The following is a 23,971-nucleotide window of genomic DNA, read 5'->3' as shown; positions in this document are numbered from 1 at the left end:
AGGTTGGTGCTGAACTCACGGTGATCCTCCTCCTTCTGCCTCCCCAGTGCTGGGATTAAAGATGTGTGCCACCATGCCCAGCCTTTTTACTTTTAAGAAAAAAATTTATTTGAGAGAGAGAGTGTGTGTGTGCACGTGTGCGTGAGTGTGTATGGGCACCCCAGGGCCTCTTGCCCCTGCAAATGAGCTCCAGGTGTATGTGTCATTCTGCATCTGGTTTTACATGGCTCCTGCAGAAATGAACCCAGGCCTTCAGGCCTTGCAATCGGGAGCCTTTAACCACTGAGCCGTCTCCCCAGCACTCTTTTTGAGACAAGGTTCAAGTTAAGAAGGCTGGCCTTGAGCATGTAATCCTCTTGCCTCAGCCTCCTGTGTAGCTGTGCCAGCAGACATGGCTGTGAGAATCTGAATTTATTTTTTTGAGAATCTGAATTTTTAATAATGCTCTAAATGAATATTTAGTTTGTCTTACAAATTATAAGTTATAAGAAAAATGCATCTTGAAGGCAGGTATAATAAAATATTCGTGTTCTGATGTCAAGTAATTGAACCCCTTTTTCTTTGGCAACATCTGTATTTTGTAAAATTCCAGAAAGGGACTTACCTGTATTTCAAGAAATTTCTAAATAATTACTTCTTTTGTAGAAACAAAAAAATTATTCCAGCAAATGGATTTTTTTTGTGGCAAATTGTATATAGAAATTCCTTACTGTTTTTAAAAATAAAAGAAAATAGTGGTACATACCAGTACTCTCAACTAATGGGGAGACTGAAAAGGGATTGCTTGAACACTGGAATTTGTGGCTAGCGTGATTTTTTATTTATATCACTAACTATATGTTAATTTTTTGGCAAATCTTTTTTCCAATATGAACAGCAAACAAAATGTTTAAAAATTTACTAATTCTTGTTACTGGAAAATTAATTTTGGCTTGATCAGAGAAAAGGTACTTTAGTTTTGAAAGGTTGTCATTGGCTTACATGCTTTGAAAAGGCAATTCGGTTGGGTGAACTAATAAGATCTTGTTTAAATAATGACACATACAACCTATTTAAACTAGCAGAATAAAAAGTTCTTTGATTCTGGTGGACTATTCTTGGAAACAGTTTTCAGTTTTTTACTCTTACATAATGACCGCCTACAGTTGGTATTGATTATATGAAAGCTATAATATTTATAACATGCTTCAGATTTAGTTTTCTCATTAGTAAGGAACAGATATAAGAATCTAAATGTATTTTTACAGCATATAATCAAATACAAATAGCTTGGAATTTTAAGATTGGCATAACATTTGGCAACATGGCCCCTTTAGTGGGTTTTGACAGTGCCTGTCAGACTAAGATAACCAAAATGGACAGATTTATGACATTATTGCACAATTATCCTACTGAGACTAGGTAACTTCCCAGTGTATATAACTAGTTTTTGTTCAGTATCAAACACTTAGAGAAGAATTATTGGCAGTTGGAAATTTTGCTCTCAGTAATTATCATTTGGAGCCTTGAATTACCTTTTGCCTAACATAGTGATTTTATGTTAGCTAATTGTAAAATACTGATTTTCACATCTTTAGGATGGCAGGAGGGATGGTAGTGTAGTGTTAATTCTATTGCTGACACATTCCTGTGGATGTTTTGTAATCTCTAAAATGGTATTGTCTATTGACTAGAGTATGCCTTCCTGCTCAAGCATTCAGAAAGTAGTCATGCAGTGTGAGACTGTTGCTGCTTTCTCAAAGTATCCCAGTGATATTGTTAAGACTCGTATATTAAAAAAGTAGGTTGTTTTAAAAGAGGAGGCGGCACATGCCTTTAATCCCAGCACTCAGGATGCAGAAGTAGGAGGATCACTGTGAGTTCCAGGCCACCCTGAGACTACATAATGAATTCCAGGTCAGCCTAGGCAAGAGCGGAAACCCTTCCTAAAAAAAAAGGAATCTTGGGCTGAGGAGATGGCTTAGTGGTTAAAGGTGCTTGCTTGCAAGGCCTGAAGGTCTGGGTTCAGTTTCCCAGTAATCTTGTAAAGTCAGATATACAAAGTGAGGTTTGTGCAAACAGGAATTTACAGACAAGAGGCCCTGACACACCCATTCTCTAGCTCTTTTTCTCTTTCCCCTCTCTCTTCCTCTTGAATAAATAGATAAATAAATAGATAAAAAAAGAATAATGTAGCCAGGTGTAGTAGCGCACACCTTTAATCCCAGCACTCAGGAGGCAGAGATAGGAGGATTGCTGTGAGTTCGTGGCCACTTTGAGACTACATAGTGAATTCCAGGTCAGCCTGGGCTAGAGTGAGACCCTACCTCAAAAAACAGTAACAGTAATGATGATGATGATAGTGTAGAAGCATTGACCGACTGTACAGCTTGGCTCTGAAGTTCTGTCATGGAGACCAATAGGAAGATATTTTGGGCTAGTTTATAGTGGAAATTAGGAATGCCCATAGAAGTATTTGAGGAAAGAGTTCTGTTTTTTTTTTCTTCTGACCCTAAATTATGTTTTATGTAAGAGAAAGAAATTTTTTTTGTTTATTCTTATTTATTTGAGACAGAGAGAGAGAGAGAGAGAGAGAGAGAGAGAGAATGGGCATGCCAGGCCTTCAGCCACTGCAAACAAACTCCAGATGCATGCCCCATATTGTGCATCTAGCTTATGTGGGCCCTGGGGAATCGAGCCTTGAACCTGGGGTCCTTAGGTTTCACAGGCAAGTGCTTAACTGCTAAGCCATCTCGCCAGCCCCCAAGAAATTGTTTTAAAAGATTTTTTTTCCTGTTAAAGTGAATACTATAACTTTAAATTCTAACTTCTTTAAAGGAATGGTATTAGAAGGTATTTTTGGTTATCTAATTTATTGCTTGAATAAGACTTAGAGATACTAGGAGAACATACAGTGAACATAAATTACAGTACAATTTTCTCTACTGAATTTCTTTAAAAAAAAATTATTTGTAGCTGGATGTGGTGGTGCACACCTTTAATCCCACAACTCGGGAGGCAGAGGTAGGAGGATTGCCATGAGTTCGAGGCCACCCTGAGACTCCATAGTGAATTCCAGGTCAGCCTGGGCTAGAGTGAGACCCTACCTCGAAAAAAAAAAAAATTTGTGAGAAGAGAGAGAGACTGTGTGTGTTTGTGCATGGGTGTGCCAGGGCTTTGTGCCACTGCAAACAAATTCCAGGCACATGTGCCACTTTATGTATCTAGCTTATGTGGGCACTGGGGAATTGAACCTGGGTTGTCATGCTTTATAAACAAGTGCCTTTAAATGATGAGCCATCTCTGCAGCTCCTCTATTGATTTTTTATCAAGGTTACAACATTGTAAATTCTTGGGCTACCTGGTAGGTCTAGAAAAAAGACACCAAAGACTTGTTGCAGTATTGATGCGTTAAGAATGGGATCCAGGGCTGGAGGGATTGCTTAGTGGTTAAGGTGTTTGCCTGCAAAGCCAAAGGACCCAGGTTCAGTTGCCCAGGACCCACATTAGCCAGATGCACAAGGGGGTGCATCTTGAGTTAGTTTGCAGTGGCCGGAGGCCCTGGTGTGCTCCCCCCCCCTTCTCTGTCAAATAAATAAATAAAAATAAAAAGAATGGGATCCAGATGGTTAAGTATATTAAGTGAATATAGTTCTTTAGCTAAGAAGTATGTTAGTATATTTACACATGAAAGTAAGTGAAATTATTCCCCATGTATCTATAGAATTTATTTTTCTCTACAGAACTATCACAGAACCACAGGCTTATTTATTATTTTCTTGTCTATATATTACAATTGGTTTTAACTGCTAATCCCCAAAGCTTCCATTGAGATTTTTGATGATGCAACATGAAGGACATATTAAAGTTTTTAAAGAGAGCTGGAGAAGGCTTCGTGGTTAAGTCACTTGCCTGCAAAGCCTAAGGACTCAGGGTCCATTCCCCAGTACCCACATACTCCAGATGTACAAGGTGGTGCATGTGTCTGGGGTGGCCTTGAACTCATGGCGTGATCCTCCTAGCTCTGCCTCCCAAGTGCTGAGATTAAAGGCATGTGCCACCACGCCCAGCATATTTAAATTTTTTACAGAAAATTTTAAGTATTAAAATTAAAACATTTTTGCCTTTAAAGATTTATACTAAAAAGGATTTTATGAAATAGCCAGATAGAAGTCACTGCAACTCGTAAAATCATCTACTAATTCTACATCTAGAAATTTTCCCTACACAGAGTCATTCCCACAGGGGTAAATACGTGTACATTTTCACTAAAGTAATGCTGCTGTGGATATTTGCATACAAAGCAAACATTGAACTTCCGCAGGTGTGTGCTCAGAAGGAATTGAACTTGCATGCTGCCTGTAATAGGTGGTGAGATAAGCAGTGTAGGAACAGATGTTGATAAGACTGGGATCTCACTGTATTTTTCAACAAACTGTCTACCGTCTTCAACCTTGAGAAAGATACCTTTATAAAAAAGATTTTTTTATCATTAGTAATTTATTTTTTGTTTTTTTGAGGTAGGGTCTCACTCTGGTCCAGGCTGACATCAGGGTGGCCTCGAACTCATGGCAGTCCTCCTACCTTTGCCTCCTGAGTGCTGGGATTAAAGGCGTGCACCACCACACCCGGCTAAGATTTTATTATTTTTATTTATTTATTTGAGACAGAGGCAGATAGAAAAAGGAGGGCACACCAGGGCCTCTAGCCCCTGCAAACGAACTCCAGATGCATGCACCACCTTGTGCATCTGTCTTTTGTGGGTCCTAGGGAATTGACCGTAGGTCCTTTGGTTTTGCAGGCAAGTACCTTAACTTGCTAAGCCATCTCTCCAGCCCAGGATACCTTTTTTTTTTCTTTTACTAGTATATATTCATTGTATAGAATAATAGATTTCATTGAGATCTTTTTGTACATACATGTAATGTACTTTGATCATATTTATCCCCTGCTATCCTCTCTTGTTCTCCCTGTCCCTTTTCCCAAATACTTTTCTGTTTTTCTTTTTAAATTTATTCCTTTATTTCAGAGAAAAAATATATATGTGTGTGTGTACATACACACACACACACACACACACAGTATGAGAATAAATGAATATGGGCACATCAGGGCCTCCATCCACTGCAAACTATGGACACATGCACCACCTTGTGCATCTGGGTAATGTGGGTACTAGGGAATCAAACCTGGGTCCTTAAAACTTCACAGGCAAGCGTCTTCCCCATTACGGCATCTCTCCAGCACCTTACTTGTTTCTTTAAAATCTTGGGTCCACAAATGATAGCAAACGCACAATATTTATTTTTCTTAGTCTGGCATATTTTGGTTAATGTGATTATCTTCAGTTCCATCTACTTTTCTGCAAATAATACATTATTGTTCTTTAGGGCTGAATAAAACTCCATTGTGTTTACATGCCACATTTTCTTCATTCAGTCTCCCATTGATACCACCTTGGCTACTTCTAGAACTTGGCTGTTGAACATGGGGTTACAGTAAACATTGGTCTGAATGTGCCTCTGTTGAGCAAGACTGATTCTTTCCAGTATACACCTCAGAGTGGTACAGCTGGGTCATATGGTAGTTCTGTCTGTCTGTCTGTCTCTGTTTTTCATGTACCACCACACCTGGCTTCAAATGTAACTTTTTTTTTTCCCCCAGGAAAATGTTGTTCTGCCTGCCTCCCTCTCTCTTTCTCTTTTTTTTTTTTTAAATTTTTTTTTTTTTGTTCATTTTTTATTTATTTGAGAGCGACAGACATAGAGAGAAAGACAGATAGAGGGAGAGAGAGAATGGGCGCGCCAGGGCTTCCAGCCACTGCAAACGAACTCCAGACGCGTGCACCCCCTTGTGCATCTGGCTAACGTGGGACCTGGGGAACCGAGCCTTGAACCGGGGTCCTTAGGCTTCACAGGCAAGCGCTTAACCGCTAAGCCATCTCTCCAGCCCTCTCTTTCTCTTAAAATAAATAAATTAACTAAATATTTTTTAAATGAAAGAATGAAAAGGAGAATTCGCTGTGTTCTTTCCCACTGAAAACCTGCTTGTACAGTTCCCAGAAGGAGCCCAGGAGTTTGCTGATGGTCATACTTATGAGGTCTGGTGTTAGGCAGTGGGTTAGGATGCAGTGAGGAAGCCCATCCCCTTCATGGGACTGGTAGTTCAGAGTAAGACATAAATTGGTCCTGGAGGCTTGCCAGAGACAGGCTGCAGCTGGGCTGCCCTTACCCTCCTTGGTTCTGCATTTCTGCTTGCTTCCTGTTTTTGGAGATAGAGTCTTACTGTGGCCTCAAAGTCAAGGTCTTCTTGCCTCAGCCTTCTCAGTGTTGGGGTTATAGGCATGTACCATCACACCTGGCAGCATGTGTGCATGCATGCACATTTATGCTTGCTTATTTATTTATTGTAGCTCTGGGGACTGAACTTAAGGCCTCTCCTTGTTAGGCAAGTGCCCTACCACTGAGCTACATCACCAACCATTTCTTCCTTTAGGGCTATCTGGAGGTTGTTTTCTTCTGAAACGGCCTAATGTTCTGAGCTGGGATTCTAGGAGGTTCTGCAGGATTGAAGCAGGATTAAAGGATGCTGGTCTATGGGTGAGCATTAATGTGTGTTTAATGACCGGCTTTGTCGCCGCACATGAGGAATATCAGTAACCCAGTGTTGCACATAAACCCTTTCCAGCATTTGGCATTTGTAGTAGTCAGTGGTCTTCAGTGTGTGAGGTGTGCTAGCTGGCCATCTTTCTTGGGTATGGAATTTATGGATTTGAATGTCCAATTGGGTGGGCTAGGCTAGGCCAAGGAAGGGCCCACCTTGCCTGTTTTCCTCTAACAGAGTCCATCTGAATGTTACAGTCCCCTGTCCCCAGGTAATGCCCTTGTCTTTGTGCAGAGAACCTGAGAAAATTAGATGAATGCAAAGTGATACTCTCATTTTTTATGTGATTGGTCCTGGGGAATAATTTGTTCTGAGTTTCCTGTGAGTGATCATATTACTGTTGTTAGCTGACATTTCCTGTTTTCTCCTTTAAAAATATTTAGTGCAGACATGAGACAAATTTGGAGGTCTGTAAGCACACTGAGAAGTCAGCCTGTACCTTTCTTGGTCCTATGTTCTGAGTTCTGCTCTTCAGGGAATTTTGTTGGCGGGCTGTGCCCATGTGTGTTCATGTGAGCAGAGCGCTTGTTGAGCTTACTAGATGTGTGTGTGTGTGTGTTTTGGAGAAGTGTCACATCGCTGTTCCCTTTGGAAAAAGTTCAGCAGCATTGTCTTTATTTTTTTGTTTATTATTTTGTGTGTTTCATTTTTGTTTTTTTGAGGTAGGGTCTTGCTCTAGCCTACTAGGCTGACCTGGAATTTACTTTGTAGTCTCATGCTGTCCTTGAACTCATAGCAATCCTCCTTCCTCTGCCTCCTAAGTGTTGGGATTAAAGAAGTGTGCCACTAAGCCCACCTTATTTTATTTTTTTCAAGGTAAGATCTTACTGTAGCCTAGGCTGACCTGGAATTCATTATGTAGTCTGAAGGTGGCCTTGAACTCATGGTGATCCTTCTACCTCTGACTCCCGGGTGCTGGGATTAAAGGTGTGTGCTACCATACCCGGGTTTTTTGTTGTTGTTGTTGTTGTTGTTTTTATGAGCAAGAGAGAGAGGTTGGCATGCCAGGGCTTCCAGCCACTGCGTTTGATCTCCAGACGTGTGTTTCATCTTGTGTGTGTATGCAACCTTGAACGCTTGCATCCCCTTGTGCATCTGGCTTATGTGGGATCTGGAGAGTAGAACATGTGTCCTTAGGTTTCACAGGTAAGCGCCTTACTGTTTTTATTTATATTTGAGAGAGGAAAAAAGAGAGAGAATGGGCATGCCAGGGATTCTAGACACTGCATACGAACTCCAGAAGCATGCACTACCTAGTGCATCTGGCTTACATGGTTCCTGGGGAATTGAACCTGGGTCCTTTAGCTTTGCAGGTTAGTGCCTTAACTGCTAAGCCATCCCTTCAGCCCTAATTTATTATTACTTTTTTTAATGGCAGTTTAGGCCAGCTCTTTAAAGGATAGAGTGTGTTTCTTCTCCTGCATTGGATTCTGCTGGCCTAGACAGCTTGGGAATGAGTGCTTTGGCTTCCTGGCCTGGCTGTGCAGTGCTAGATGGGGGTTACAGGCTTTTTTTTTTTTTTTTTTTTGCTTTTACTTTAAGGTTCTGGAACTGTTCAGGAAAAGATAGTTTTGGCAAGTGAGTGGGTCGGGGCCCATTACCCCTGTACTCCCTAGTGCAAAGTCCGGACAGATGCAGGGTGAGGTATGTTTTCTGGATTTGCTTTTCTTTTTCGATAATAGATTGAAAGATACCTCTTGTGGTTAATCAGGCACCAGGTATAGCTGGACTGAAGGTCTGCCAGGCTGGGTGCCCAGTTCCTACCCATTAGACCACCCAGACTAGCTATCTCTTCCACACAGTCTAGTAGGTTTGGGGAATTCAGGAGTTAAAAAAAAAAAAAAGAGGATTATAAAGTGGGGAAAGAAAAGGCAAGGCTAAATAGAAACCGACAGATTAAGAGAGAAATAAGAGATCAAGTCCAATTACAGAATAAATGTGTAGATTAGATAATTAGATAAAGAAGGGTAACAAAGGTATGAATGATATCGTTTTTTTGAGGTAAGGTCTCACTTTAGCCCCGGGTTACCTGAAATTCATTCTGTAGTCCCAAGCTGACCTTGAATTCACAGTTGTCCTCCTATCTCTGTTTCCCAAGCACTGGGATTAGAGATGATTTTAAAAAATAAAAGTAAAAATTATTATAATCAAATAAGTAAAGCTTTAAAAAACTGGACACACTTCTCTAATATTATCTTCCGGGTGTGTGGGGTGTAGCTGGTCACACTGGGTATGTCAGTGCTGTGTGCAGGCTTGGGGTTGGGTCTGCCGAGGTTACGTTGTTAGCATCAGGGCTGCAGTCACTTTCTAAGCTTTCTTTGTGTTCTGGTAATGCTACTTAACCAACAAATTTTGTGGCCTGTGGGCTAGGCCAGTTCTGACTTACTCTATCCAGATTTCCGCCAGTTTATGTGCCCAAGGGCAGTAGCCACCCTCGTTGAGTGTTTCGTGTGCATAGTGATAGACAGAGTGCTGGCTTCTGCACTGGAGAGAGAGAAACAAGAACTGAGACTCAGCGTCAGGTCCTGCTCAGCAGTAGCCTCTACTGTGGGGGAGGCCTCTGTGCAAACCTAGTTTTTAGAAGTTACTTTGAAGCTTTACTTTTGAAAAATACTGTATTTCAAAGAATTACTACTAATAATAAACTGTCCCTGTTTGATTGTAAAGGACTTAGAAAATTTTAACAGCTGCATTTCACTTGCTTCCCTGCCCATACGCTGCACTCCTGAAGAGCAAAATTGGCAAAGAAAACGGACAGGTACATGGATGTAACAGCTAAATTCCAGGTGCTTCTTAGTGCTGCAGACACAGCACTGCTGTGTTATCCTATACTTTTTGTTGTTGTTTTGGTTTTTTGAGGTAGGGTTTCACTGTAGCTCAGGCTGACCTGGAATTCACTGTGTAGACTCAGGGTGGCCTCGAACTCACGGTGATCTCCTACCTCTGCCTCCTGAGTTCTGGAATTAAAAGTGTGTGCTACTATGCCTGGCTTTATCCTACACATTTTTATGTTGCCTTCTGACAACACAGTTTTGGAAATGTTAATTGCTGTTTATTATTATTTTTAAATGTTTTACTCCAATCAGCTCATATAATCAAAAGAACCCAATTATGTATGAGACATGAAAATTTGTTAAAGATTTATTTATTTATTAGAAATAGAATTTGTGCACCAGGCCCTCTAGCCACTGTAAATGAACTCCAGATGCATGCACCACCATGAGCATCTGGTTTATATGGGACCTGGGAAATCGAACCTGGGTACTTAGGCTTTGCAGGCATGCACCTTAACTGCTAAGCCATCTTTCTAGCCTGAAACATGAAATTTTATAGTAGTATTTAATCCTAATGGGATGTCATGCTTGTTTCATGTTGTGATTAGCAAAAATTCTTAATCATCTTCCTCCTTCCAATTCTTTTTTTTTTTAATTTTTATTATAACATTTTCCATGATTATAAAATATATCCCATGGTAATTCCCTCCCTCCCCACCCCCACACTTTCCCGTTTGAAATTCCATTCTCCATATCATATTACCTCCCCATTACAATCATTGTAATTACATATATACAATATCAACCTATTAAGTATCCTCCTCCCTTCCTTTCTCCACCCTTTATGTCTCCTTTTTAACTTACTGGCCTCTGCTACTAAGTATTTTCATTCTCACGCAGAAGCCCAGTCATCTGTAGCTAGGATCCACATATGAGAGAGAACATGTGGCGCTTGGCTTTCTGGGCCTGGGTTACCTCACTTAGTATAATACTTCCCAGGTCCATCCATTTTTCTGCAAATTTCATAACTTCATTTTTCTTTACCGCTGAGTAGAACTCCATTGTATAAATGTGCCACATCTTCATTATCCACTCATCTGTTGAGGGACATCTAGGCTGGTTCCATTTCCCACCTCCTTCCAATTCTTAAAAAAAAAAAAAAAAAAAAAAAATTAGGCTGTTTTAACCTACCTGGTAGTGAGAGAGGTCATGGTAGGCGTCTCTTAAGAAGTGGTAGTTAAGGTGATACCAAAGAGGTAACTTTGCAAAGTGAATGCAGTAGTTTGAGCAGAGAAGAGTGTAATGCAGGTCTTAGGGCTGGAGCAAAGAGGTTCTGCAAGAAAGGAAGTGATGCTGGAGTCCAGGGAGGGAGGGGAAAACAGTGGTGAAGACAGAGACGCTGAAGGAACACCAGGAAAAGGAGCGCTTGAAAGAGTGTCCAGGGAGATCCACATTGGTAGGAGCTGCTGAAGACTTTGAAGGGTCCGTGGACTGAGTATCACAGTAGGTGACACTGGGTGACATGGCAAGTGCAGTCTGATGAAGAAGAGACCGAAACTAGATTCAACTGGATTCAGAGGTTGAAAGAGGTTGAAGAGAGTCAGGTGCTGATAGAGAAATGATTGACTCTAACTGTGGGCGCGTTATCAAGAGAGGAAAACATTCCATAAAGCAGAAGGAGCAGTCAGTGTTACAGAATTCCTGAGGTAGCAGGTGATAGAATCCAAGGCATAGGATAAGCTTTGGAAAAGTCTAGGATCTGTGAGCCAGAAGGAACAGGTATAAGTAGAAGCTCCATGGTTTCTGTCTCCTATGTGAAGCAGAGGCATGTTATCTGCTCAGCTGGCATGGGGTCTGGACTAGAGGGGAGTGAAGAGTGAGGGCCCATTTGAAGTTGCTGTTTGTGAACTTTTTTTTTTTTTTTTGAGGTAGGGTCTCACTGTAGCCCAGGCTGACCTGGAATTCACTGTGGAGTCTTAGACTGGCCTAGAATTCACAGCATTCCTTCTACCTCTGCCTCCTAAGTGCTGGGATTAAAGGCGTGTGCCACCACGCCCAGTTTGTTCTTGAACTTTTAATGGAACATGTCTGTCCTATTTTGTCAGTGAAAAAAATAATTAAAGGCTAGGAATATAGCTCAGTGCTAGAACACTTGTCTACCATATAACAAACCCAAGCATTGGAAAAAAAAATCTGGACAGTTGAAATTAGGCTTTTAGCAAGAATACAGTTAAGGGGCTGGAGAGATTGCTTAGCAGTTAAGGCACTTGCCTGTGAAGTCTAAGGACCCAGATTCGATTCCCCAGTACCCATGTAAGCCAGATGCGCAAGGTGGTGCATGCACCTGGAGTTCATTTGCAGCAATGGAGGCCCTGTTGTTGTACCCATATTCTCTCTTCCCCTCTCAAATAAAAATAAATGATGGATTGTGAAATCAAGGTTTATTGAGATGTAAGGGAAGAAAAGGCCTGACAGGCTATGCAAAAGCCAATATGAAAAGGATATACTTGATCCAGGTGAGGTGATGCACACCTTTAATCCCAGCACTCAGGAGGCAGAAGTAGGAGGATCACTGAGTTCTAGGCCACCTGGAGACTACATAGTGAATTCCAGGTCAGCCTGGATTAGAGCAAGACAACACTACTTCGGCGGCGGCGGGGGGGGGGGGGGGGGGGGGGGGGGGGGGGAGCCAGGCATGGCGGCACACGCCTTTGATCCCGGCACTCGGGAGGCAGAGGTAGGAGGATCTCTGAGTTTGAGGCCACCCTGAGACTATGTAGTGAATTACAGGTCAGCCTGGGCTAGAATGAGACCTTACCTTGAAATCCTCCCCGCCAAATGTTGAGATACAGTTTCCAAACCATAAAATTCATCCTTTTTATTAAAGAAATTGTTTCGGTTTAGTTTTGTTTTTTGAGCCAAGGTCTCCCTGTGTGGCTCAAGTGGCCTCCAGCTCCCAATGCTCGTACTCCAGTTATCCCAGTCCTGGAGTCATAGGCATAGGCCACCACACCTGGCACATTGACCCCTTAAATTTTTTTTTATCTGCAGAGAATGGGTACACCTGGGCCTCCAGCCACTGCAGATGAACTCCAGCTGCATGTACCACTTTGTGCATCTGGCTTTATGTGGGTGCTGAGGAATCGAACCTGGGCCTATTAGCCTTTGCAGGCAAATGCCTTCCCCACTAGGCCATCTCTTCAGCGCCAGATTCACCCTTTTAGAATGTATATTTCAGTGGTTTTAAATCCTTTAATTGTGTGACTCTTATCTAATTCCAAACATTTGCCTTACCACCCCCTCCACAAAATCATACCCGACAGTGGAGTCATCCTTCCCCACTACACACATCGAATCTAACAGTGAAGTTATGCTACATTCTCATGACCCCATCTCCAGGCAACCACTTAATCTTCTCTATCCACTCCTTTGCCTGTTCTGTATATTTCACATAAGTGGAACCCTGGGTCTGTTCATTAATGGATGGACATTTGAGTTAATCACTTTCTGGTTCTTAATAATGCTGCTATGACTTTTTGTACGGAAATATGATTTAATGTCTCAGGTGTATATGTAGACATGGAACTGCTGGGTCATGTACTATGCTTGCAGTTGTATTCCTGTGAGTAGTATATGAGGGCTCTAGTCTACACATCCTTCCTCTAAAACTTTATAACCATCGGAATAGATGCATTTGGGCACTTTTAAGTAATTTAAGTAATGCGTGAATTTGCTTCCTATAAAAATATTACAAATCTTTGCAAAGACCTTTTGACCTTTTGGTTGGTATACATCTCCAAAATGTATAGGAAAAAAATTTTTTTTGTTGTTTATTCACTATGTAATCTTAGGGTGGCTTCAAACTCACAGCTGTCCTCCCAAATGCTGGGATTAAAGGCATGTGTCACCACACCTGGTGAAAAAAAAAAATTTTTTTTTTGAGGCAGTGTCTCTAGCCCAGGCTCACCAGGAACTTACTCTTTTTTTTTTTAAATATATATATTTGTTTTATTTATTTGAGATAGAGAATGAGCATGCCAATGCCTCCAACCACTGCAAAGGATCACCAGATGCATGTGCCCCTTGTGCATCTGGCTTACATGGGTCCTGGAGAGTCAAAACGCCTTAACTGCTAAGCCATCTAGGAACTTACTCTGTAGCACCATGCTGAGCTCACACTCATTTAGAACCTCCTACAAGCACTTTTAACCATCTGAGCCATCTCCCCAACCTGTTGAAAATTTTTTATTTATTTATTTATTTATTTATTTATTTGAGAGTGACAGACACAGAGAGAAAGACGGAGAGAGAGAGAGAATGGGCGCGCCAGGGCTTCCAGCCTCTGTAAACGAGCTCCAGACGCGTGCACCCCCTTGTGCATCTGGCTAACGTGGGACCTGGGGAACCGAGCCTCGAACCGGGGTCCTTAGGCTTCACAGGCAAGCGCTTAACCGCTATGCCATCTCTCCAGCCCCTTGAAAATTTTTTAATGTACATCATTTGTGGTGGATGTGACTGACTCCTCAGCTGCTTAGCAAGATGAAATAGTAGAATTAACTGAATCCAAGTGTGGAGGCCAGACAACATACTGAGCCTCATCTCAAGCGGGCAGGAGCTCCTTAATGTAATCAGCATTAAGTAGTTTCATTATATTAATCTAGATATTGCCATAGAAACACTACGAGATTTTTTTTTCCTTTATAGTAATGACTATTGATACCTTTTAAATATGACAATATTTATTAGTACAAATAACATCAGAAAAGTCAACTAGATGCTTACGGTCCTTGGTGTGGTAATACATACTTGTAGTTCTAGCACACAGGAGAATCACAAGTTCAAGTCCAGCCTGAAATGAACTGTGAGACTCTCAGAAGCCAGGGGCTGGGGATGATGGAGCTTATTTTGGTAGAGCCATAGGCTACCAAGTACAAAGTCCTAGGTTTGATCCCCAGAATTGCAAAAAAAAACCAAACAAACAAAAAAAACAGTTGAATGTGCAGTACTACTTTTAAAATAACAAGTAAACAATTTCAGTAAAACTAATACTGTATTCTTGTCCTAGTGCCTGGCTGTCTGGCTATGAAGACCCCGTGGTGTCTCGAATTAATATGAGAATACAAGACCTCACAGGGCTGGATGTTTCCACAGCAGAGGAATTACAGGTAGGAAATCACATTATCTTCAGATTACTTTCTTCTACTTCGAAAGTTGCTTCATGTGAGATTTCCTGCCCCTGAATAGCAGTGATTGACTTGCATAATAGTTCGGGATTATAAAAAGTGATGCTGTAAGCTAAAACCATGCAAATAATTTTAATAATAGTAGAAATGATGAATCAGTAACCTTTAAATTTTTTTTTGTCAGAACATGAGTGTTGATATATAAGGATATGAAAAACATAACACTAACCTTTATCTCCTCAACGGGGCTGGGGAAATGACAAGTATGTGGACCTGAGTTCAGACTCCCAACACCCATGTAGAATCTGGGTGTGCTAGTATGCACTTTTAGTCCTAGCACTGAGGAGGCAGGGCTGGGCCGATTCCTGGGACTCACTGGCTGGCTAGTCTAGCTGAATGAGCTGTGGGTTCAGAGAGACCTGGTCTCAAAAATTAAGATGGGTTGGGGGGCGGGGAGGAGGTAGGGAGATGGCTCAGCAGTTGAAATCGCTTGTTTGCAGAGGCTGCCAGCCTGGTTTCAGTTCCCCCAGCCATCCATGTAAGGCTAGATGGAGATAGTGGTCAAGCATGTGGCATTTGTTTGTAGTGTCCATATACACACAAATAATTATTAAAGAAGGATAGGCTGAGGAAGTGGCAGAGAAGGTTGAACTTTTGTTTGGGCCACAATACTCACATAAAACACTGGTGTGGATGCTCATGCCTGTGACTCCAGTGCTAAGTGAACCTTGGAAACAATGCTTAAAGAAGCCAGATACAAAAACACATAGTGGCCTACCTACAAAGTATTCAGAATACATAAATTTGTGGAGACAAAGTAGACTAGGCTGACCTCAGCCTCCCCAGTGCTGAAATTACAGGTGTGGGCCACCATGCCCAGCTCAAAGGGACTTCGCTTTTTTTTTTTTTTTTAAAGTTTTTGTTTTTACTTGTTTATTTGAGGAGGGAGAGAGAGAGAGGGAGAGAATGGGTGTGCCGTGGCCTCCAGCCACTACAAACGAACTCCACATGCATGTGCCACCTTGTGCATCTGGCTAACATGGGTCCTTGGGGAGTTGAGCCTAGAACCGGAGTCCTGAGGCTTCACAGGCAAGTGCTTAACCACTAAGCCATCTCTCCAACCCTCATTTTTTGAGTCCAGAAGCACACTTGTGCCCATTGCTCTCCACCATGATTTTTGAAACAGCTGTCAATCCATGACAATATTGAAGTTTTTCTTTAGAGTAGGAGAGAAGGGGCGTGCCAGGGTCCTTAGGCTTTGCAGACAATTGCCTTAGCCACCGAGCCATTCCTCCATCCCCTGAATTTTTCTAGTATAGCCAGTGAGTGTGAGCTGCTATCTCATGGTTTTCATTTGTGTCCCTTACTACCTTTTCATGTGCTTATTGGTCATTCTTACATCATCTTTGGAAAAAATTATCCATTTTCAGATGGAATTTTTTTATTAGCATGTAAATTAGACATAGTGGGGTTTCATTATGACATTTTCATATGTGTGTTTATATATATAATACACTTTCATCATATTCACCCTCCATGACCTTTTTTTCTCTTGCACTCCTGCTGATGCCCTTCTATGTTGATATCTTGTTAGTGTGACACTGAGTTAAATTAGGATTGTTTGTGTGAGCAAATAAAGGTAACTTACCAATGGCTCCACCACTGAAAAATGTGATTTCCTCTCCCCCAGCAACCATGAACTACCTTGTGGCTCTTACATTCATTCCGCCCCCTCTTTTGCAATGTTCCCTGAGCCATGTAGAACACGTTGTAAGTCTTCCTTAGTGCTGAGCTCTTAATTTTTGTGCTTTGATGAGTTTTGAGTCTCCTCAGTATCTACTACTTCCTCTCTGTAATTCCTGGACCCTGGCGGATAGGATGGCCTGTGTCAGGGTAGGCGGTCAGCTTTCTTATCGTTCTGAGGGGTCTAAGGTCTCCTGGTATTTGCTGCCATCTGTAAAAAGCTGGTATCAAAGGGGATAAACATAGTCATTTAGGCTTTTTGATGGGCACGTTTTCTCTGTCTTACGTCATAGTTCCAAGTTGGGATTTACTGCAACCATGCGTGCCTTCATTAAGTTTCTCGAGCTGTTTCGCAGGGTCTCTTGGACCCTTGTGTATGCATTTCCCTTGTTACTTACCCTGTGCTTTCATCTCTGCTGGTCATCCCTAGAAGACAGAGGTGACACAATCATATGCTTCGCTGCCTATATATGAACTGATTATCTGGTGCGCACAGTGACCACTCTTGACAGGCTTTGAAAGAGGTTCAGTGATTGTCACTGGTCATGATGGGTAGCTGGTATTCCTTTGTACTTTATGCCATTCCAGCTAATACACCATGGCAACTGGAACTTGATAATGTTTTTGGAGACTAGTATGAACAGTTAAGTGAGCTGGGATAACAGGTTTGTGAATCCTGCAAAGCAGGACTGCCTGTGTGTAGATTTGCTTGTTATTTAAAAACTGTATATTTTTCTTTCTAACCTGTCTTTTACAACCTCTTTCAAGAGAATATATACATTAGCTGGGCACAGAGGCACATGCCTTTAATCCCAGCACATGGGAAGCAGAGGTAGGAGTATTTGAGTTTAAGGCCACCCTGAGACTACACAGGGAATTCCAAGTCAGCCTGGGCTAGAGCGAAACCCTATGTGAGGGGTTGGGGAGATACTAACATATCCAGAGTAAAAATTTACATATGACTTGCCCTTGGCTATGGGCAGCCCTATTATCTTCTTGTATTTCTTACACTGTAGCTGAGAAACTAACTCGACCATAGACTCAGACTAAATGTTTCTGTTACTTCTGCTGTCTTACGAGGTAGGCATCTTCTTAACCAAGTTGTTAGGTCCACTGAATAGGAATGATTTACATGGGGGTGACCTTTAACCTCAGCAGAGAAAAATACATGCTTAAAGTACATTGGGAATTGGCCAACATTTGTGGGTCTGGAAAATCCTGTCCCCTAAACCTTGGCTAGAGAAAAGCATATTAATAACTACATCAGTCTATAACCAACCTTCTTGTAAGAACCTTAGTTTTCTTAGGTGGTACTGGGCAAACACTGAGGAAGTGATCTTAATGGCTCTTTAAATCATGTTTTGTTTCTTCCAGGTAGCAAATTATGGCGTTGGAGGACAATACGAACCCCATTTTGACTTTGCACGGGTAAGAAAGAGAAATGGAGACCTTCACTGAAGTTTTAGCATTCCATAGTTAAAGAAAAAACTACATGGCACGTGTTTAATACAGGTGGACTTTATTCATGGGGGCCAACTGTAATAGGACAGAGGCCCTTGCAGAACAAAAAGTAGCAGTTTGTGGCCAAGAAGCAAGGCTGTGAGGGTTAGTAAATGGAAAATTACGATGTAGTAAGGGACATTGTGGCTGCAGTCAGGACAAGGACTTTGTACATCAACTGAGGGAAAGTGGAAGATGATACAGGGTGATGTTCCTATCCTGACTTAGCAAAGTGCATGCTAAAATTGGACAAAGTAGAGATCAACACAGGAAGCCCAGCAGTCAGAGGAGCCGAGAAAGAATCTGTTGGTTAGTATAATAAATCCATACCATTTGGAATTTATGGCATTAGGTACTCAGAAGCCTTTTTAGCAGGACACACCAAAAAAAAAAAAAAATCCAAACCTAGATAAGGACTTTAATGTTCAAGTTACTGCCCTAGGCAAATGGAACAAATATACTTAGGGAAACTTTAAAAGGAGGCACGCACTATTGGCCTCTGAGAGGACCTGACACAGTCCCCTTTACTGGTTTAATCCCAGAACCTTGGGCTTTTTCTTTAGAGTCCTGCCAAAAATACGCTTCTAGTCGAGTCTATATAGTACCTAGACTTTACAAGGGTTTATTCATTTTTGGCATCTCATTTGACTTAGTAGTACTGATGTCATTAAACTCACTGTTTTCTTCACAGAAAGATGAACCAGATGCTTTCAGAGAACTTGGGACAGGAAACAGAATTGCTACGTGGCTGTTTTATGTAAGTGATAGGGTTTGATTATATACTCTGTTAAGTAAGTTTAATGGAGCTCCTGTTTAGTGAGTATCATAGATGTGTCTACAGCTAAGGCGGTTTTAGTGGGCTTAGGTTGGAGCTTAGGCGGTAGAGTGCTTGCAGAGCTGCGAGTTTGATCTCCAGGATGTAGGAGTATTAGAAGTTCAGAGCCTGTTGGATATGCATGACTCTCTAAGCTGCTCATGGTAGAAATGTAAATGTCCATAGTGTGGGGAGGAGGGTTTACGCATACAAATTCCAGTGATTACCACACAGCTCCATTCCACTCGCTATCAAATGACCTCTTTCAAAATAGTCTGACATATTGCTTCCAGTTTTTAACTGTTACATAACAAGTCATCCCAAAGTGAAAGCTAGCCTTTAACTGATATTCCCGAGTGCTGAGATTAAAGTACCATCATGCCCAGCTTAAGGTTTTTTTTTTCTTTTTTGGTGCTAGGGAATCAAATCCAAAGACCTTGTGCATTTGCTGTCAGCCCATGTGCCTAGTTCTGGTCAGTGTGTACCACCTGTGTTCCCAGCATGGTGATGGGACTGTAAGAACAATTTTTTAATCTAGGCAATTACAAAGGTCTACTTGGTTAGGTTCCACCAGTGAGCTGCGTCCTTACTTGTGCCCACCTTCAAGGTGAGGGAACATAGCTCAATGCTAGAGAACTTGTCTGGAGTGCACAAAGCCCTGGATTTGGTCCTGAGAATTGAAAAAGACATCAAAAAACAACTCATGGGGCAATTACACAGTTAAATGCTTGTCATGTGAGCACCCATTATAATGTCAGGATAATTCCCCCCCCCCCCCCAGTTGTGTCTCTTACCTGTTTCCTACTCACATTGCTAATGCTAGCTTCTTGTCTCTTGTAGATGAGTGATGTGTCTGCAGGAGGAGCTACTGTTTTTCCTGAAGTAGGAGCCAGTGTTGGGCCCAAAAAAGTAAGCTTGATTTGTTGAAGAGGTACACTTACATTTCATGGGCTAGTGAACAAATAATCTGCAAGTAAACAATTTTTTTTTTAATGTAATTCATCTTTCTGCAATAGTTTGGATGGGTTATTATGCAGGGAGAGGCATGATTTGCTGTGAGTGTATACAGTCAAATACAAGTCTTTGGTCATTTAAAAGGTCTCATGATTTTTCCCTCCATATTGCTATTGGTAGATTTGTTATCTTTGTTTTAGAAAATACTAATTTTTGCTTTAATCTCAGGACTTGAGGGGGTTGCCATGAGTTATAGGCCACTCTGAGACTACAGAGTGAATTTCCAGCTCAGAACGAGATCCTACCTTGAAAAAAAAATTTTTTTTTTTTGTCAAATGGCTTTTTTATTTTTCCCTCAAGGTAGGGTCTCACTCTAGCTCAGGGTGTCCTTGAACTCATGGTGAGCCTCCTACCACTGCCTCCCCAGTGCTGGGGTTAAAGGTGTGCGCCACCACAACTGTTTTTTTTTTCTTCATCATATAAAAAAAGTTAAGTGATAAAACCACTTCAGAATTAGAGGAAGGTACAGGAAAATTCAAGTCCTATAGAAAGGATAACCTGATGACATGTTGTGGTAACTGTGGGTTTTCCCTACAGGGAACAGCTGTCTTCTGGTATAACCTGTTTGCTAGCGGGGAAGGAGATTACAGCACGCGGCACGCAGCCTGTCCAGTGCTCGTGGGAAACAAATGGGGTAAGTGCGTGTGTATTCTGTGAAGAGAACGGGTGATTTTGTTTCAGTTTGAAGCTATTAGCCTGCAGCTTAAGATGTGTATGGACTCAACCATATTCTTGATATTAATATAAACCTACATTCCCTAGAGTAGCATCTTTTTAACTTTGAGAGAGAGAATGGGCGCGCCAGGGCCTCCAGCCACTGCAGAGGAATTCCAGATGTGTGTGGCCCCTTGTGCATCTGGCTAACTTGGGCCCTGGGGAATTGAACCGAGGTCCTTTGGCTTTGCAGGCTAACAACAAAGATAAATTTGAGGGAGGCTTCATTTTGGGCCACTCAGGATAGGCTAGTTTTTAAACCTATATTAAGATAACTTTAAGCCAGGCGTGGTGGCACATGCCTTTAATCCCAGCACTCGGGAGATAGGAGGATCGAGGCCGCCTTGAGACTTCATATTGAATTCCAGGTCACCCTGGGCTAGAGTGAGACCCTACCTCAATTATTAGAACTTTTTGTTGTTGTTTTTGAGAGGGAGAATGGGCATGCCACCTTGTGCATCAGGACTTTTGGGAGGCCAGAGCCTTAGCTGCTAAACCATCTCTCCAGCCCTCCACCAAGGTATTTTAGGTGCCAGGACTAGTGTAAATTTGAAGCTTGAGTAGCACCAACCCTTAGTGAAAAACCCAAAAAGGCTCGGTACAGCATTATCACCAAAGTGAAAAAGGAGAAAACAAGGGGGGGTGGCATGAAGGCACATATAGGAGGATTGTTGTGAGTTCAAGACCACCCTGAAACTCCATAGTGAATTCCAGGTCAGCCTGGGCTAGAGTGAGACCCTACCTTGAAGGAAAAAAAATGTATGTGCCACTCACTATAAGATGACCTGCTTAACAAAATTTAACAATCTCCCCACGTGATTAAAATGCTGGGGAGAGCTAGCTTTGAAGGCTCTTTTCTATGGTAGAAAGAGGCCTGAACTAAAGCAGCAGCTTAAGGGTTTAGACTCAAGATGGGCAGGTTTGGTGAAGTAGGAATAGGAGAGGTGCAAACAGTGAGGGCACCTGGCTCAGGTATCTCATAGATGTCAATGCCACTGGTTCTGATACCAGAGATGGAGCAGTGACTTTTCTGAATGGTCCTGGAGGGGTGGGTAGGAGGGTTTATGTCGGAATTTTGAAGGCTGTACTTTTTTACCTGATTTCAAACTATTTTGCTGTATATCTGTATCACAGTCCATCCCCTGAGGTCTGGTCTTACTCGAAATCACAGCAGTCCTCTTCCCCAAGTGCTGGGGTTAAAGATGACACCCCCACCCCCTTGTCCCATTATTTTTTACATTATTTATTTGAGAGCAACAGACACAGAAAGACAGAGAATGGGCACACCAGGGCTTCCAGCCTCTGCAAACGAACTCCAGACGCATGCGCCCCCTTGTGCATCTGGCTAACGTGGGACCTGGGGAACCGAGCCTAGAACTGGGGTCCCTAGGCAAGCGCTAAGCCATCTCTCCAGCGCCCCCTTGTCCCATTTTAAGCCTCATAGTCAACATGGGAAGCATAGGACATGTTAGGAGTCTGTTTTCAACATTGTTTTTTCTAGATAGTTGCAAGCGTAGAGAGAATGGGCATGCCATGACCTCTAGCTGTAGCAAAAAAAAAATCCAGATGCATGAGCCAACTTGTATGTCTGAGTTACATGGGTTCTGGGAAGTTTAACCTCAATCCTTAGGCTTCACAAGCAAGCATTTTGACCATTCTCTAAGCCATCTCTATGTAGTCTCAGGCTGGCCTCGAACTCACAGTGATCCTCCTTCCTCCCAAGTGCTGGGATTAAAGGGATGCACCACCATGCCTGGCTTCTAATACTTAGTTTTTTTTTAAAGTATCATTTGCCTTTATCTGATTTTGGTCTTGAACCTTTTAGAAGAGGTGGGAAAGACCACTGAATTTTTTTTCTCTTATAGTATCCAACAAGTGGCTCCATGAACGTGGACAAGAATTTCGAAGACCGTGCACCTTGTCAGAATTGGACTGACAAACTGGCTTCTCCCTTCCTCTTCTGTTGTTATATGCTAACGTGTCTGACACAATTCCTAATCTTTCAAGAGTTTACAATTGACTAACACTCCATGATTGAACCTCCCATGTCTCATCTGTGGACAGTCGTTAAGTCATCACATCGTAAAACCTTAAGGTTTAGTTGATACCACAAAAGACCGTCAAAATGGGGAATGTTACAAAGAACTTTGCCGTTGATAAAAAGATACCATCAAGTCCTCGATTTTACTACACCTTGGCGGGTAGCAGTCCACAGTTGGCTGTGTGGCTCAGATGCCTTACACCTAACCTGGCCTTCCTTGTGGCTTATCCTCTAGACTGTTCAACACTAAAACTTGGCTCAGTTCTAACAGATGCTTGTTCCTCCATACATCATTCTGAGTATATTTTTTTCTCTATTTAAAGAATGTCTATTTTTCCTACCCCTCTTCTCACCTCCTATGGTGAATTAAACTGGGTTAAGTTCAAATATTTCTGTTAAGATTTTTTTTTAAACAAAGTACTATCTAGAACTGAGTCTTTTTAACTAAAATACCCATTACTTCCTGTTTCTCTTTTTTTCTTAAATGACTGGCTTTGCTCAGAAATGGTGTTTTCTTGAACGTTATTACCTTGCCTCGTAACCTGCTTCAGCAGGTGGTGGTACTGACATGCTGACTCAATACTGTGCCTTAGGAGACTGGAAGTTTAACATGTACAGGATCTTTTAATGATGAGGTGATTGGATTTTGAAAAGTAATCTTTTTCTTAAGCCCAATGTTTTTTTTTTTAATTCTGAAATGTGTTATGACAATAATGACCTATTTATGATCTTAAATCTTTTTTAAAAAAGTTTTTGTTTTCTGTGTGGTGTGTTTTAAGTTTAAATCTGAGTGTAAGGTAGAGCAACATAGGTCACTTCTGACTTGCATCACTTTTCTTCAGTACAGGTCAGTGACAAGTTTCAGACATTTAATCAATTGCAGTGTGTTTTCTTGGGTTTGGGCTACAGCTCAGTGGAAAATCTTGCATGCATGAGACCCTGGGTTAAATCTTAAACATTCTCCCCCCCCCCCCCGCCCAAAAGTATTTTCTTCAAAAAAGAGCAAGGTTATGGCTTCAGGGATTATGATACCCAAGGCTTTTCTCTTACTTAAATAAGGCTACATAGTATCAAGCTGTGAACTTCTATCCGTTACTTGCTCCTGTAGAATTTACCTTACACACAGCGAACCCTCTTTCAGATAAGCACTTTTTGTTCAGTTCTCTGGGAATGTAGGGACATTTACTTAAAAAATAACCACTACCCTTTGTCATGAGTGTTTTAACAGAAACACTAACAACCAAGTTCAGCATATTCATCAGCTCATTTTGCAATTAAAATGCCAAAACAAAAAAAAAAACCAACAAAACGCCACCACCCCTTTTAGGCTGTCTGTGGAAGTGCCCACAAATAACTCCCCAGCATGAAAAACCTTACCAAGTTAAGATGGCTGCAACAAAGTTACAAGTGTGGAAATACAAATAAAATGCAAGTTCAATAGTAAATATAAATACAAATTGAAATAAATTAAACTAAGTTATATATCCCATGATCTTATTATAAGAATCTTAAAGATCCCTACTAACTTTCCTAATTACCAAAGATT

The 23,971-nt window shown here is 41.7% G+C and overlaps 1 protein-coding gene across 2 annotated transcripts in view; it reads left to right on the top strand.

Moving 5' to 3' along the window:
* The window catches only part of P4ha1 (prolyl 4-hydroxylase subunit alpha 1), a 67,733-nt gene extending 44,556 nt beyond the window's left edge, over positions 1-23,177 (top strand). For both annotated transcript variants that reach the window (XM_045137501.1, XM_045137500.1), the window contains exons 10-15: positions 14,482-14,581; positions 17,717-17,770; positions 18,534-18,599; positions 19,497-19,565; positions 20,208-20,304; positions 22,250-23,177. In XM_045137501.1, coding sequence (XP_044993436.1) covers positions 14,482-14,581; positions 17,717-17,770; positions 18,534-18,599; positions 19,497-19,565; positions 20,208-20,304; positions 22,250-22,320 — 457 coding nt within the window. In that variant the 3' untranslated portion in view covers positions 22,321-23,177. The remainder of the gene's footprint in view (positions 1-14,481; positions 14,582-17,716; positions 17,771-18,533; positions 18,600-19,496; positions 19,566-20,207; positions 20,305-22,249) is intronic.
* Positions 23,178-23,971: the final 794 nt, after the last annotated feature.

Source organism: Jaculus jaculus, chromosome 18 (genome assembly GCF_020740685.1).
Source record: "Jaculus jaculus isolate mJacJac1 chromosome 18, mJacJac1.mat.Y.cur, whole genome shotgun sequence".
NCBI classification, from domain to species: domain Eukaryota; kingdom Metazoa; phylum Chordata; class Mammalia; order Rodentia; family Dipodidae; genus Jaculus; species Jaculus jaculus.
The sequence above is the reverse complement of the archived record's forward strand: the minus strand, read 5'-3'. Positions and strand labels throughout refer to the sequence as shown.